Genomic DNA, 17,173 nt, shown 5'->3' with positions numbered 1-17,173 from the left:
GAGAGGAACCAGCAGCCACCGCTGTCTGCTCTGTGGGGCCTTTAATATGCTGTCCACTTGACCACAACCTCCAAAAGGCCTTGGTGGACAGCCCCCGGGAAGAGGAAGGGGAGAGGGAAGACGCAGGTCTGAAGCCAGGGTTCTGGTACTGGCGGTAGTAAGAAGAAGGAAATGGGGCAGGGGGGCAAATCTCACACATCCCTGTACCCTTTTACTTATACAGCTTGGAAGCAGCCACTGGAAAAATAAATAAATAAATAAATAAATAAATAATAATAATAATAATTTATATTTCCTGCAGATCGAGGCAGGATTACAACAGATAAAAGCAAATACAATTACAAAATATCAATAAACAAAATATCAATAAAAGCACACAAAGATACAGGCACAGTCATTAAAATAGCCAAATCGTCATCTGTTTCTGTACTATTGAATCAGATGTGGAAAATTCTTTAAGATCAGCTGTAGAAGATCAGATGGAGAGGCCCACCGGAAGAGATCCACCTTAAGTGCTTTCTTGAAGGCTTCTAAGGTGGTGATGAGATGGATCTCTTCTATAAGTTGTTCCAAATGGCATTTTGGAGCTAGCTTCTGGGCCCCAAGCTCTGAACAGTGTCCACAAGGCTCAGCCGTGAAGATGCCAAACCAAAACCGATTCGGCAGCAAAGGGTCTTTTTACAAGAGATTTTGCAAACCGCTCCCTTTTCTCCTGATGCATCAGTGGTTCTGATCCTGGAAGCATTTGAGCCAGATCCTGAGCTGTCAAAACTGCTTTGAGGATCCCTCTGCGGGCTTTCACTGATTTGAATGGATTCAAAAAGAAGGAGAGGAAGAGGAGAGGGGTGATTGCTCTGAGCCCCTTGAACTGGCTTCCAGGTGTGTGAAGGGGAATCGCATATAACTCAGGACTTAATCAGAGCCAAGTTTCAAACCGTTTGGCAGGGCCTGAGTCACAGAAGAGCATGACAAGGCAGGGCCAGGCCAATAGGGTATGAAATAAGCCCACCCTGCCCTCCCTAAATCTGGGTTGTGCTAGCAGTAACATGGGAGAGAGAGTCCCCTTTCACAACAGGAGGACCCATACATCTCCATTATGTGAATGGAGGCTGGGGAGGTGTGCGACTTCAGCCGCAGCTCCGTGTGCCTTTGCTCAGAGCGACAAGGTTGCAAAAGCCGGAGACGGTTGAGACCAAACGGCAGCCGGGGAGATAGATGAGGATGCAGACAAAGGATGATGGATGGCGCAACCTCAGGAGGAGAGAGCTTTTGAAGGGCTCAGCTAGGAAGAACCTCTCAGAAATGAAGCCCCCGCTTGGGGCAGGGCAAGCCGGTGGGCCATTTGGGTCCAGGGGGAGAGTCTGAATAAGCATACCAAGGGGGTGGTCTTGGAAGAATAAAGGCAGGACCGGGAGGGGAGAGAAGCGAAAACGTTTCACAGCCTGAATTCCCAGGCTGCCAGTGCTATTTTTCACTTTCTCGTTGAGCTCTGGAATGAAGGTTGAGAAATCTCGTGTGCCCGCGACACAGTCATTTATTTGCTACAGAAACCAGTTTGACGCACTAGACGCCGGCAGTACTAACAGGCCCCGCCAGGTGTGTAGCTACAGGGAGGCAAAATCGCCCTTCGAAATACAAATCATGCCTCCCAAATGAAATTTTCCTCCCGTCCCCATATTCCTCGCAAGCCTTGAGAAATACAGTTTAGCCATTCAAAGAGAGCGGCCAAGGAACGCAGCAAATGGAAGAACCATTGTCAGCGTCTCTCCCTCTGCAATGCTAGACTTTGAGGAATGGAGGGAAATTTCATTGGAGGGCCGAATTCTCATAGGATGCGGGATGCTTTCACTTTACTTCCCCTGAAGCTACACCCCTCATGCAGTGCCTGAGGTGAGATCTGAACTCGGTGCTTCTGGAGTCCTTCGTTTCTTCTCCTCTTGGTTCACTGGTGACTGCAAACATGAGTTATGTGAAGCCTCCATTTGTTCCAGTCCCAGACTGGTTTCTGGGGCAGAACCGCTCACCTTCAGAGTCCTTGAGAGAGGAGCTGCTTCCTCCAAAATAACTGCAGTGCCCAAAATCTGCTCACCTGGAAGGTCCCAGAAGGGAAGGATGAGGGGGACTTCACAAGCCCATTTTCCTCCCTGAAGAGGCAGAAGATTAAAATTCTTCTCCTCCTCCTCTTCTCACAACCAAACATTACAGAGCTTCTTCCCCTGTCGAGTGAAGAGACTCAGCCCAGGCGAGATATAAAGCACTCAGCAAAGGCATGAAATAATACCTCTCTGGCCGGCGGAGCCATTTAAGAGCCGCGGGAAGCACCGGGAACAAGACTTTTCTAACAAATTAGCTTTCGCTACCACTAGAATCTGCCTTAATTCAATTTGGGGAACCAAATATACCTTCTCCTTTTCATCGAGACTGTTATCTGATGCTCCGGTGTATCAAATTACAGGGTACATTTGGCTGGAAGTGCCCATTTGCAGCCAATTTCAGGTCCTCCACTCTTTCCTTCCAGTAACCAAGGAGTATTTACTGCTGAGCTGCCTTGGTTAAGGAGAACAAACAAGGGCTGGAGGGCTGTGACTTTGGAGGACACCGTTTTCCATCAAAAGGAATTCAGCCAGAATACAGAATACAGCCAAAAGGAATACAGAAATATAACTACACTCAATGCAGAATAGGATTCCACCAGGATTTTCAAAGCCTGCCTAGTTTTTCTATAGCAAATTGTGAGAACCTCTTTCACCATAAGGACTGAAATCACTTTTAAGATGTCCTCAGGACAGGGTAAAAGCAGGAGTATCCACATCGAGGGAAGGAGTTATGCTGCTCTGTTCTGCTTTGGTCAGGCCTTACTTTGTGGAATAATGTGCCCAGTTTCGGCTGCCACAATTCATGAAAGATATTGTCAATGTGTCCAGAGGAGGACAACCAAGATGATCGAAGGTGTGGAAACCAAGCCTTATGGGGAAAGAAAGTTGGGTGTGTTTAGCTTGGAGACCTTCCTGGCAGTAAGAGTTGTTTGGCGGACTCTCCTTTGGAGGTTTCTTTATGTGTGAACCTGAGCTGTAACCATCCACTGACAGGTTGAGTCCATCTGAAGATTGTTACAGGAATGCATTATTGGCCATCTGTCAGGAGTGTTTTGGTTGTGTATTCCTGCATGGTAGAATGAAGTTGGATTGGATGGTCCTGCGGGGTCTCTCTCAACTCTATCATTCGATGATCTTCAGATGAACACTTGCTGAAAAATCTTCCTGTTTCTACTTTTGGACCTTCTTCAGCCAATTTCTGGCTGGTTTTCAGTGTTTCTGGATCTTTCCCAATAAGTCATGTCATCTCACAAAGCAGGACTTTGTGGAGTGGAGGGGCTTCAAGGGCCAAAAAAATGGGGTGCAGTGGCGGCACTATATGCATCCCTGCCCTATAGCGATCCATGATGAAAAATCCTCCCACAACAATTTCTGTCCATGGCCACAGGGTGGTGTAAAGACACCACACGTTCTTTATTCAGAAGTTGCCTAGAAGCTGGTAAAGCCTCTGAGAAAGAACCCTTCTGTTTATATGTCAGCCAGCCCAGGGATTTTGAGTTGTGGAGGTCTTGAGTTTGGAAAAGGCATAGCCGTATTAGTCTGGAAAATCAGCATGAAAAGGCATCTTGTAGCACCTTTTAGACTAGCTGAAAGAAAGCTGCTGGTAGCATGAGATTTCATAGACTCCATGCATCTGCGGAAGTAGACTCAAGTCTATGGCCTGTTACAGACTGCCAAAATAAAGCTGCTTCGGGTCTCTTTGGAAGTATGCTATTTAAATGATGCATGGGTCCTGAGAGTCCGGAGGTCGCGACAAAGCCACACTCCATTCCTAAGCACTGGAGTGCAGCTTTGGTGCAGCTTCTGGATTCTTAGGATGCCTGCATCATTTAAACAGCATACCTCCAAAGAGACCCGAAGCAGCTTTATTTTGGCAGTCTGTAACAGGCCTATGAAAGCTCGTGTTACCTGCTTCTTTCTTTCAGTGAGTCTCAAAGGTGCTGCCAAATCCCTTTGCCTACTGAGTTTGGAAAACACTTATTTTTTTGGCACTAACATTCATACAATCTTCTGTCACATGCTAAATTGTCTTGCTTTATATTGTCTTAACAGGCTTGCATTCATTTTTCTTGTGCATGAATTGGGCAGGACTGAAATATTTTAACAAATAGGTAAGAAACATCAGGTTCTAGGACTTGGCCAACTTCTGCCCTTTCTCTGGGATTGTGGGAAGAAGAGGGTAACAAGTCCAGTTCAACTAGCATGCTTTTGGGGTGGTTAGGGTACTTTTTAGGTATTTCTTGGCTGCAACTTTGGCCAAGAATTGTTTCCAAACTTTTGGGGTGGTTTTCAAGGGCTGCAAAACAGGGTCCTTGCTGCCTCACATGACCCACACTTGCTCCATCCTTGCCTTAGATGTTTGGGCTGCAGGCCTTCACACACGACATTGGCTTAGAAAAGGTGGAGCATGGATAGCCAGAGACTTCGCAGGTGGCAAAACCCAAATGCATTTCACACATACCTTCATGGACTGCTAAGACACCAGGGATTCCTTGCTGGGCAGAGACAGGAGTGTTTTCGGAGAGAAGGTGATAGACAGCTTCCAAGGGAGGATGGAGCTGCAAAGTACATTGCAAAAAGCTGCCCTCCATCACTGCCAGGAACTTGTTCTCTAAAGAAAGGAAGAGAGGAAACATATTGAAAACAGAGAAGAAGGCTGGTCTGTCCCAGAAAAGAAGCCCTCAGTGATCTAATCCGCACTGCAGAAATAATGCAGTTTGACACCATGCCATGGCTCAATGCTAAGGAAGCCTGGGATTTGTTGTTTGTTGTGGCACTAGAGCTCTCTGACAAAGAAGGCTTGGTATCTCCCAAAACTATAAATCCTAGAATTCCACAGCATTGAACCATAGCTGTTAAAGCAGTGTGAAACTACATGATTTCTGCAGTGCAGATTAGAACAGTGTCAGGAGGAGGACCAGATCCAGAAGAGGATGACAAGACTTTTGTCTTATCATGCAGAGAGGAGGATTTTATCTGGCGCCACTTCTCAGCCTCCTCCTGGGTGAAAAGCTGCACCAAGCAACGCTCTCTCTGTGAATTTTGGAGGCTTTAAAGGCGTTCCTTAACTTCCAGCTGCCTTTTAAACATCTTATAATGTCACTTTTGCAATTGATTCCTGGTCTGCTACACAATGCCTTAGGTTTCAGAGAGGCGATGTATAAATGCTTGAACAAACAAACCTGCACAAAGACAAAAAACAAGTTGACTAGGTTTTGTTTTTTTTAACTAAATCCATTGCCATGGCTAACAACACACTGGTTACTGGTTTGGGCAGTGGAAAAGAAAAGTGGCAAACTCTAGCAGCCCTTTCCTCTTCCCAAGTCTATTCTATCCTTCCTTCCTTCCTTCCTTCCTTCCTTCCTTCCTTCCGTCTGAGCCCATGTGTTGCCTTTCTCTCAGAATATTCTGCAAGATCCACCATCTTCAATAAATAAAGAATATACGGAGTCTAGCATGTGGGGATAAAACCGACTTACTCTCTATCGGCTCCTGGGCCAGCGGGTGCAAAAGGGCTCGTGGCGTCCCGTGATACAGACTGAACCTGTAGAGAAAAGAGCAGGTGATGAGACTGAAGTTTTGGGGACCCAACACAAAATGGCAGATATAACACCCAGGAACTCTGTTGAGTCTCATCTTTGGAACTGAATGCATGCAGATATTTGGAACTGAATGCATCATCTTTGGAACTGAATGCATGTCTCTGGAGCATCAAGAAAGAAGATTTTGTGGTTTTCTAAGTGATGACCTTTCAGAGATTTGAAAATGATGCTATGCCACTCTCTTCCATCTAATCCCCTCTTCTACTGTGTGTGAGAGAGAATGTGTGTGAGTGTGTTTAAGTCACCTGTTGGTTTACAACAACCCCATAAATGTCATAGGCAAGGAATTCTCAGGGGTGGCTTGCCAGTTCCTTCCTCTGAAATATAACCACACATATACAGTTGGATCTCTGTAGCCATGGATTTTTTAATCCATGGATTCAAGTATCCATGGCTTGAAAAGATTCCCCAAAATATATACATTCCAATAAGCAATCCTGGATTTTGCCATTTTATGTAAGAGGCACAATTTAACCATGCCACTGTATATATCCATGGGGGATAACTGGAACCAACCCCCAGTGGATATCAAGGGCCCACTGTATAAATATATCCACATTTTGTCCACTCTTGCCCTGAAGGCAATATGGTTTGTGCCCCTCTCTCAAGAGCTGCCATCTGTACCCTTTGTCTTTCGGATCCGGGTTGGTTGGCTCGGGTTTGGTGTTGAACAAATGGAGTAAGGCAAAGCCGCAGGACAGATCTTGAGGAGTGCCGTCCCGTTTCATGGCCGCAGCTACGACTTCGATCACCAGGAGGATGCTAGGATGAGCCAAAGAGGTGTGGAAGTACACAGTCTGGGGAGAAAAGAGGGGGAAACAGGGGTGAATCTAGCTCAGAGCCTGGGCCACCGGATTTGCAGTTCGCTCCTTCTTGGCATAACTAGGGCACAACTAGGTTGCATTAAGACTGTAGTGCAGGGGTGATAAAAGTGAACCCCTCCATATACACACTTCTGCTGCTCACAAGCCCCTGAACCACTGAAAAGAAAAAAAGAAAGATGATCATAGAATCATAGAGTTAGAAGAGACCACAAGGGCCATCCAGTCCAACCCCCTGCCATGCAGGAACTCTCAGTCAAAGCATACCTGACAGATCAACAGACAGACAGACAGATGAGGCTAAAGACACCTCACAAAGGTTAAAATGGACAACCACCACTTTCAAATTTAGTTCATATACAAACTAAAAATGTGTAATTAAACATAGTAAAACAAGGTAAATAGAGTTAAAAGCAAGACCATTAAAGAAAAAAGCAAGAAATGCAGACAATGCAACATGTTCTGAAAGGCCCTTTTGTACCTTCGTCCTAGCAACTCTTCCATCCCAACTTGGCCAGTTGCTCCTTTTCCAAGCATGCAATTCAGGGGCCAAAATTTACAATGCGGCCAACTGCAATTTGCTCCGACGAAAGGCTCCCCCTCCCGCTTTCCCCTCCGCTTGACCGGAGGGTGACATGCTCCGGTGTCCATTGTCACCCCTTCAGTCAACAGGGTATCCTTTACCAGATTAAACTCTGGGTGATCGTCTTGTACAGATAACATGTCAGGGTTTCAGAAGCTGTGGAAGTGGATCCTGAAATTGGAAATGGTTCCGTGGGCAGCGTGCCAACAGAGTGGAGATTGCAAATAAAAATAACACATAGAACGGGGATCAAGAGATTGTCCAACACTCTTTCCCTCCTCATATAATGCGGGCTTTGGTTTTTCTCTTCTCCGGGAACACCTTCTTGTGTGCTTTCATTCCCTGAGATACCCTTGCAACATCTAGTCTCTTGGTATCAGAGAGTCATAGAGTCTTATACTTTGGAGGGAGCCCAAGGACCACCAAGTCCAAACCTCTACCATGTAGGAAAAAATAACTTACTCCTCTCCTGAAAGATGCCCATCTAAACTCTTGGAAGGAAATCCCATATTTATATATTTATAACTTATAATGTGCTGGACTTTTATTATTGTCGTTGTTTCTTGCTATTCAACATCTTTATCAATGACTTGGATGACAGAATTGGAGGCATACTTACCAAATTTGCAGATGGCATCAAATTAGGAGGAATAGCTAATACTCTAGAGGACAGGATCAACATTCAAAATGATCTGAATAGACTAGAAAGCTGGGCCAAAGCTAACAAAATGAAATTCAACACGGAGAAATGTAAGGTATTGCACTTAGGGCTGAAAAATGAAATGCACAGATATAGGATTATGGGGGACACCTGGCTGAATGAAACTACGTGTGAAAGGGATCTTGGAGTCCAAGGAGACCACAAGTTGAACATGAGTCAACAGTGCAATGCAGCAGCTAAAAAGACCCATGCGATTTTAGGCTGCATCAATAGAAGAATAGTGTCTAGATCATGGGAAGTAATTGTGCCACTCTATTCTGCTCTGGTCAGGCCTCACCTGGAATATTGTGTCCAGTTCTGGGCACCACAATTTTAAAAGGATGTTGAGAAACTTGAGCCATGTGTCCAAAGGAGGGCAACTAAGCTGGTGAAGGGTCTGGAAACCATGAAGCCCTATGAGGAAAGACTCAGGGAGCTGGGGATGTTTAGCCTGTAGAAGAAAAGGTTAAGAGGTGATATGATAGCTCTGTTTAAATACTTGAAGGGATGCCATATTGAGGAGGGAGCAAGCTTGTTTTCTGCTGCTCCAGAGACTAGGACCCAATGGAGCAATGGATGCAAGCTGCAGGAAAAGGAGTTCCAGCTCAACATTAGGAGGAACTTCCTGAGAGTAAGGGCTGTTCGACAGTGGAACAAACTCCTTCCTTGGAGTTTTTGGTGGAGTCTCCTTCCTTGGAGGTCTTTAAGCAGAGGCTGGATGGCCATCTGTCAACGGGGATGCTTTGATGGAGAGTTCCTGCATGGCAGAAGAGGGTTGGACTGGATGGCCGTTCTTGGGGTCTCTTCCAACTCTACAATTCTATGATTCTGGTTTTTAATGGTCTATGCTTTCAACTGATTCTAATTTTATGATAATTGAATCACATTTTTAACTGTTACATGCTATGAAACTTTAAATACATTTGTTTTAGCTTTTGTAAGCCACACTGGGGAAAAGGGAGGGTATAAATAATAGTAGTAGTAGTAGTAATAGTAGTAGTAGTAGTAGGAGGAATGATGATGATGCAGCACAGCAAGGCTGAAATGTGAGTTGCAATTTCACTCTGAAAATGATGCCAGGTCTCAAAGCGGGGATTTGTCCATCTCCTCCAAAGGGTTTGGGCGCAGTCTCTGACAGCGGCACGAGGAAGGAGCTGGTTAATCCTTCTATTAAAGAATCATTATCCAAGTGTCACAAGCAAAACATTTGCTGTAATCACAGACTGTCAGGGAAGGATAACAGAGAGAGGCACTAAAACATCGGCCTCCACAAATAAATCGTTATTCTATTATCTTTTATTGCAAAATGATGGGAGGAAAACAGCCAGCAACTTCGAACAAACCAGCCGGCCAAGCAGAGTTATGTTTGGGTTCTGATAGAAATCAACGGCCTTTTCCAGCACGCCAGCGTCCATCGTATATACCTGAGCTGCCCGCCGTCTCCAGAAACACTAATATTGGTTTTGCTAACAGACGGTTCCTCTCTTTTCCTGCCTCTGAGCTAATGGGGCTGCCAGGTTGGCGTTGCCCAGTGAGTTATGAAACATCATGGCAACGTTTTGGTCTCTCCTCCCAAGTCAAAGGACCTAGAAAATACTGTGATAATACAGAGGGGTGTAGTTCTCAAGATAGCTCTGAGGACTGGATAGGTCGGTCCAGGCCCATGAATTGGATAAATTACCTAGAACTGGGTCAACTATTGAAGTCAGAGCATCTATTAGGATCCCAAACATTTTCAGATTCAGGCCTAGACACTTCCAGTTAAATGCCTTCATTGGGAGGCAAGAGGAAAAAATGACGCTTGGTTTGACAGGTCGGGTATAGAGGGATCTTCCACTATTGATGTTAATATATACTTAATTTCCTTCTATCCATCTTTCTTTCTTGGAGGATGTTTTGCTTAGCAGTAGTACCTGAGGAAAGCACTTTGGGGTTATTGTTGAACATGGCCCAGCAGCGTGACGCTGCAGCAATGAAGGCAAATGCCTGTTTTAACCTGTGTTAATAGAAGCAGAGTTTCCAAGTCAAGGGCTGCAATAGTCCCACTACATTCTGCACTCATCGGACCACTTCTGAGGTCCTGAGTTCAGTTCTAGGTGCCTCATTTTAAGAAGGATACAGACAAGTTGGAGCTGGTTCAGAGAAAGGAAACCAGGATGATAAGATGTATGGGAAACAAAACATGTGAGGAAAGGCTGAAGGAGTTGGGCATGTTCAGCTCGATGCAGAGAAGATGGAAGAGTACATGACTGAAGTCTTTAAATACCTCAAGGGCTGACAAGTTTGGCCTCTGCTGCCCCAAAAGATAGGACCAGATCTAATGGTTGGAAGCTACAGGAGGGTAGATTTTGGTTGAACATCAGAAGGACCTTCTTGACAATAGCTGGGCAATGGAAGCAATGGTCCAGAGAGGGAGTGGGGTCTCTTTCTCTGGGATGCTCTAGCCCAGTGGTTCCCAAACTTTGGTCCTCCAGGTTTTGGGGGGACTTCAGCTCCCAGAAGCTCCAGCCAACTTGGCCAACGGTCAGGAATTTGGGGAACTGAAGTCCAAAACATCTGGAGGACCAAAGTTTGGGAAGCACTGTTCTAGCTGGAGAGCTCGCACTAAGCAGGGGTTGGATTTGATGGTCTCTGGGGGCACCTTCCAATTTAGGATTCTGTCATTCTTTCTTTCTTTTATACCCACCTTCTTCTGATTTACAGAAAGAGTTACAGACATTAGGAGAGTTTTGGAACAGAATTTGGATTGGCCAAGTGCATTTTAAATCATCATCATCATCATAATAAACTGCCCCAGATCTACAGACGTCCACCTCGAGTCCTTAGAATATGCCGGCTAATAAACCCAGAGAAATGCAGGTATCTCCCGTCGGCCAATTACCAGCCAGCCTCCTTTCTGAAATAGGATCAGTTTTTTGTATGACATATTTGATATTTCACATCTCTTGCTGCCAACAGGTGAAACCAACCCAGACTCCCATCATTCAGGTAAGTCTCTGCGTTTGCCAAGATGTTTCTTTGCAGCCAAGCTGTGCGTCGCTCCTTCGCTGTGCCAAAGGCTTGGAAAGAAAACTCCTCTCCCAGCAAAGTAAACAAAGAGAAGGCCGTCATTTACAGAGACACCTCTGCAATTCCCCCCATTATAATTGGAGAGAGACATAATAAGGGAGTATCAGCAACAGGGGAAACTCTTCATTAGCTGGAAGAGGATGGCTGGGGAAGAATGAATTAGCTGAGCGTGCGACGGAGAAGGCCTTGTTCTCCTGTCCTCCTTTCCAGCTGTTTGCCTGGCTTTGACAGCTGTTCTCCCTCACAAAAGAGACAACTTTCTAAGGCACTTAAAGGTGCTGCTGTTTGGCTGCTGCGGCTGACAACCTTTGGAGGGAAAGAGAAAAATACAAAGATTTCTCATTCCTCAACCAGAAGAGCAAGTCTTATCCGCCAAATAAATTCACTTAGAGAGTCCCTTGAAAGCTATCCTAAAACCTGCAGGGGATCCACTGTTCCACCGAAATGGAGACCAACTGGCTCCATTAGGGTTCCTTGTGGGAAGCAGGAAAAGAAGAGGTCTTTGTGAGGGTCCAAAGGGCAGCAGGGTGGGAAGCCACTTTGTTGTTATTGTGTGACTTCAGGTCATTTCTCTCAGGCTGCCCTCATACGCAATGTCAGCATAGAAAAGGTGGAGCGTGGACAGGCTGAGAATGTGTGACTTACTCAGGGTCACCCAGAGAGTTTCCAGGGCTGAGCAGCGATTCGAACCCTAGTCTCCAGAGCCCTAGTCCAATGTGCTGCCATCCAGCTGCAAGTGAGTGGGAGTTCACTTGTGATTTCAAAAAGCGTCCATCTTAAACTGTACAGAGAGGGTCTATGGAGGAGTCTATAACCTATTGAATAGATCAATTGCTATGCTGGGTGTTTCCAAGAAAAGCAATTCATCCCTTCTTAAAGCCAGGAAACCTAAAAAAAAAACCCTCATTCCCTGGTGGTTCAGGAAGACTAGTGGGACTTTGCTGTTGCGTGCCTTCAAGTCATTTCTAACATATGGTAACGCTTAGACAGTGATGGTGAACCTTTTAGAGGCCGAGTGCCCAAACTGCAACCCAAAACCCACTTATTTATTACAAAGTGCCATGTCCCTCTGGCTTTCTAGTAACAAACTCTGGCAAACTCTGTGCTTGGGCGATGGCACATGTGCCCACAGAGAGGGCTCTGAGTGCCACCTCTGGCACCCGTGCCATAGGTTCGCCATCACTGCCCTAAGATGACCCTATCATGGGGTTTTCTTAGCAAGGTTTGTTCAGAGGAGCTTTGCCACTGCCTTCCCCTGAGGCTGAGAGAGTGTAACTCACCAAAGGTCACAACACTTGGCTTCATGGCCAACAGGGACTTGGACCCTGGTCTCCAGAGTTGTAGTCCAACACTCAAACCACTCTGCCATGCTGGCTCTTAAGGGGTGTATAAAGAGCCCCAAGGTGCTACATGTGAATCCAGATCTGTCTTTGCCAATCCCTGTGCAAGACAAAAAGCTGAGGACATTGTATTTGGGGACCAACCTCATAATGATAAGACATCAGCCTTGCACACTCCCATATCACATGGACGCATGGTGTACCTGATTTCATAGCCAAAGTCCAGACCCCTGAGGGAAAGGGTAAAAGACAGAATCATGGAGTCACAGAGTTGGGAGGGAACCCAGTGATGGAGAACCTTTTACAGACCGAGTGCCCAAACTGCAACCCAGACCCCACTTGTCTATTGCAAAGTGCCATGTCCCTCTGGCTTTCTAGTAAGAAACTCTGGCAAACGCTGTGCTAGAGCAACAGCATGTGTGCCCACAGAGACGGCTCTGAGTGCCACCTCTGGCACACATGCCATAGGTTCGCCATCACTGAGTTAGGCCATTGATCCATGCAATGCAGAACATATTGCAAGGCTGGAGTTCTTGAAAATCTGTGAATTTTTCAAAAAAGGAAAGGGACCCTGATTTGTGGGAATACCAGAGAAGAGGGAAAGATAGGGGCTGTTCAAATCCAGTGCTGTAACCATTTTAACTCCAGGGAGGAAGATAATCCCAGAGGGACATCCACTGTCTCCTGGCCAGTCTCCTGCCTTTCACTGCCCTGCTTCCTTCAGCCATCCCTGGCCCAAGAGCACCCTCTGCCGCCTCGCCTCCAGCATGGCAACGCATGGCAAATGAAGACATCCGTTCATGTGCCAACCTGTCTCAGACAAGGCATGATGGAAGCGTAATTGCCATCTTAACCGCCTGCATACTAAGAAGAGGATTTGCAGTTCTGTGCAAGCCCTACTTAGAAGCAATTCTGCTGTTGGGGAGGATAAGTTTAGAATGAGGGCGGAGGAGTTGTTTTTCCTGACAAAGTCTGCATCCCTGCAATGATAGTGTGTCAAGAGTCGTGGGTTGTACGATTTGAATCACAGATGTGGATTCCCTGCATTGGTAGAGGGTTAGGCTGGAGGATCCCTGGGAGTCCCTTCCAGGGGAAGGAAATGGGCAGAGGGCACAGCAGCACATACATATTTTACTGTACAATTTTTAGGGGGATCCCAAGCAAAGTGTGTTGCCTGGGATTTTTCCAGCTTCAAAGTCCATGCAGGACAAAGGAAACGATCCCCGTTTCAAAGAGCCAGCAGCAGAGAGGTTTGCATCGTGTGCCCTAGGCTATTAATAAAATGCAATGGAAAGAGAACGTCTTCTTTTTTCCACTGAGAGATCAATGCCAGCCCAGCCCAGATTACGGTTACAGAGCAGGAGATGGTTCACTGGCAGAGGTCTGTGTGGCACGCGACGGGGGACCCTGTTCTAACCTCGCGTCCTCAGCACGTCCCATCTCTCTCTCCTTCATTATGACGATCAATAATTGATACTGACTCCCAGTGTATTATTTGCAGGGTGTAATGTGTACACGAAAGGCACACTCTTTTCCGTCGTGACCTAGGACACTGAAGCTCAAAGACAGCCCCTTGGATGGAACCAGCAGGAACCTTGTCTGAACGGGCAGAGCATGGCATTGGGGTCAATGTAATACCCATTTATGGGGGAAAACCATGGGAAGTGTGTTTGTGTGTCTGTGTCTGTGTGTTGCACAATGGTTAGAGCACTGCATTAAGACCCAGGAGTCTCAGCTTTGAGTCCATACTAAACCAGCCCTTAGGCTATTCAGGTATGCTCATTCTCTCTTGATGTCCCAGCCTGACCTACCTCACAGGGTATTTGTTGCAGAGAAACTGGGAAGAAGGTCACCCATGTGGGATGCCTCCAGCCATGGATGAATGATTGGGAAGGCTTGGGGGCCACATTAGCCCTCAAAGAGACCATGGAGAGCCACAACTTGCATTGTGCCTTCCCCAAAAGCCATTGAGGGGGTACAAGAGAAATTTTGCTATGTTTTTCAATCCTCTCCCAAGTCATTCTAGTCATTCTTTTAGACTTCCTTCTTTAAAAAAAGGACCAAAGTTTGGCCAAAAAAGGACCTAAATTGAGCCACAGATTTAGCAACATTACCTCCCATTTGCCCAGAGGACATTTGGGGGCAAAAATGTTTTCCTTTTTTGGTCTCCACTGTTCATTGACAAGGCAGCATTGCATAGCTGCCACATTGCTTCAGGAGTGTCAAGTTGCGCTCCGTCTCCTTGGCTCAGTGCTGGCACTGTCTGATGGACCTCTGACCTCTGCATTTTGTCCCATCGCTCAGAGTATCTTACCTCATTGAAGACCACCGTGGGAGGCTGCCCCGGCATAGTTTTGAGGGTCTTTGTGGCACTTTTCCAGGTCTTCCCGAAGAAATGGCGGTAGGTGGCGTCAAAGAGGGAAAGGCGCAGCTGGAACTCCACCTCCGCCATGTTCTCCAGCGCCTTCTGCCAAGGGAAGGAGCAAACACCAGTGAGCAGAAGTTAGATGATGAGATGATAATCTTATTTATGTAGAGTATTTCTGCATCACCTCCCGGCCCACAAAGGGTTCCCAAACCAATGAACAAATAAAAACCAATTAAAACACTTGGAGGGTCCAAGGGTCAAGCGATTGGTGGGTCCACTGAGCATCTGGGATGGTTCACATCCCATCCGACCCAACGTCTTTTTAACTCCTGGCTCCTGTGGGCTTTCGGCACCCACAGCAAGCTCCAAATTAGAGCAGAAAGATATGAACGCGGGCGCGATTAAAGATTTAGTTGCTCTGCATTATTTAGAGGGCCAGGGCTTGAACCCGCGCAATGTTTCAGACCAAGGACTTGCAGGCCGGCCTGCTCCCATCTCTGTTTGCAGACTGGAAGCAAGGGTGAGGGGGATCAACCATGCTGTCATGCTACTGCAATGTGCTGCCGGAGAAGCAAAATGGCTCAAAATGCTCCTATTTTAAGCCTTCAAAGCCATATCTGTGTTGGCATAGAAAGCCTGGGGAAGAGAAGACTGGGAAGGGACACGATAGAGCAGTTTTTTAAATATCTGAAGGGATGCCATGGAGAAGATGGAGCTTGTTTTCTGCTGCTGCAGAGACTAATACATGAACAAATAGAATTCAAATTGCAAGGAAAGAGATTCCAGCTAAATATTAGGAAGAGCTTCTGGAGTGTAAGAACTGTCAGAAAGATGGATATGTTGCCTCAAAGGATGGTAGGCTCTCCATCTTTGAAGGTCTTTACCCAGAGTTTGGATGGGCATCTTTCAGGAGAGGAGGAGTAGTGTCTTCCTACATGGAAGCTAGAGTACATGATGTTTAGGGCATCTTCCAGTCCTATGGTTCTCCATTTTGAGACTGAGGGAGGTTTCCCTGTACAAAATGCAGATGCTATGCCGCCGTCATTTGTGCATATTAGAGACGACATAACGTTGGTCTTACAAGAACGTCGGTCTCATCTTGTGGGCCGCCTTGGGTCCCTTTTTTGGAAAAAGGGCGGCATAAAAATGAAATAAATAAAATTAAATATAAGCTGGCCTTGCTCCATTTCTTTTGGGCTTCCATTTGGGCTTCCATCAGGGCAGGGCCCTTCCACATGGCTCTGTTTTAAAACTGCATTTGTGGGCTGCTTTTAAAAGTGTTCAAAGAGCATTTTGACGTGTGTTGTCTGAAACGGTTTACCTTGGTACTCTTTTCACTGCTTTTATGTATTCGTCATACCGGGAGCCCTTTTGAGCTGGGAGGTAATAGCATATCTCCTCAAGAAATAAAAGCATGATACAGTCACCTGCTTCAATGCTGTCCCCTCCACCCGCTTCAGGGCACACTGAAACGCGGTGGATTCCCGGGGCGGTTGGTGTCGTCTTCTCTGGTTATGTGGAGGGACAGTCCGATGTCGGGCAAAGACCCTTTGCCATTCCCCCATCTTGCTATGGAAAATAATAACAGAATCATAGAGCTGAAAGAGACCCCAAGAATGGCCATCCAATCCAACCCCTTTATTCTGCCATGCAGGAACTCTCCATCAAAGCATCCCCACTGACAGATGGCCATCCAGCCTCTGTTTAAAGACCTCCAAAGAAGGGAACTCCACTATACTCCACTTGAGCAGTGCTTGGACAGCTTAATGGACATGAATCCATTGCTCCAGGTCCTATTCTCTGCAGCAACAAGCTTGCTCCCTTCTCAACATGAATCACAGAGTTGGAAGATACCCAAATGGCTGTCCATGCAGGAACTCTCCATCAAAGCATCCCCATTGACAGATGGCCATCCAGCCTCTGTTTAAAGACCTCCAAGGAAGGGGACTCCACTATACTTCACTTGAGCAGTGCTTGGACACCTTAATGGACATGAATCCATTGCTCCAGGTCCTATTCTCTAATGCATTGCTTAGGGGGATTCTGGGAGTTGTGACCTCAAAAAAAAAAAGGGGGGGTTCCCCAACGTTTTGGTCCAGTTTGTGTGTAAATTTGGGGATGAGGAACAAAACAGCTTGGCAAAGTTACTTTTCCCCCCTTTCCCCGGCATTTAAACGCATTTATTTTTTTAACGGAAAAGGCTTTTTAACACAAAGTGAGGCACTCTACTTTTCTGTGATGGAAATAATTGAGTAAACCTGTTTTCTAAGCCTTCTTTGAGACACAGGGAGTTGGGTTAAAATGTAATAACACTCTGCACATGCTCGGGGGCACTTTTGTTCTCGATTTTCCCTCCAAAATGGCAACTTAAGTCACCTGATAGGGGAGGAAAGGTGGCAAAAAAGAGGCCTGAGGTGGAAAAGAGGGCTGAGGAGAGGCCAGAAAGAACTTTCTAGAACAATCTAGGCTCCTCTGAGAAGGGAGTGTTCCTCCAGCCAATCAGGAGGCTCCTCTTATTCTGCCCCCAGCTTTCTTAGAGGAGAGGGCAGAAGAAAGGGGCTCCTCTATTGATAGCAAAGAAAAACCAGCCAGCC

At 46.4% G+C, this 17,173-nt stretch overlaps 1 protein-coding gene across 2 annotated transcripts in view; it reads right to left on the bottom strand.

Annotated features, from left to right (window-relative positions):
- The window catches only part of NPHP4 (nephrocystin 4), a 59,700-nt gene extending 42,605 nt beyond the window's left edge, over positions 1-17,095 (bottom strand). For both annotated transcript variants that reach the window (XM_042478323.1, XM_042478324.1), the window contains exons 1-6: positions 16,956-17,095; positions 16,007-16,148; positions 14,526-14,678; positions 6,323-6,495; positions 5,576-5,640; positions 4,558-4,707 (exon numbers count right to left, since the gene is read on the bottom strand). In XM_042478323.1, the coding sequence (XP_042334257.1) occupies positions 4,558-4,707; positions 5,576-5,640; positions 6,323-6,495; positions 14,526-14,678; positions 16,007-16,144 (679 nt within the window). In that variant the 5' untranslated portion in view covers positions 16,145-16,148; positions 16,956-17,095. The remainder of the gene's footprint in view (positions 1-4,557; positions 4,708-5,575; positions 5,641-6,322; positions 6,496-14,525; positions 14,679-16,006; positions 16,149-16,955) is intronic.
- Between the last annotated feature and the right edge of the window lie 78 nt (positions 17,096-17,173).

The sequence above is a fragment of the Sceloporus undulatus genome, chromosome 7 (genome assembly GCF_019175285.1).
Source record: "Sceloporus undulatus isolate JIND9_A2432 ecotype Alabama chromosome 7, SceUnd_v1.1, whole genome shotgun sequence".
NCBI classification, from domain to species: Eukaryota; Metazoa; Chordata; class Lepidosauria; order Squamata; family Phrynosomatidae; genus Sceloporus; species Sceloporus undulatus.
The sequence above is the reverse complement of the archived record's forward strand: the minus strand, read 5'-3'. Positions and strand labels throughout refer to the sequence as shown.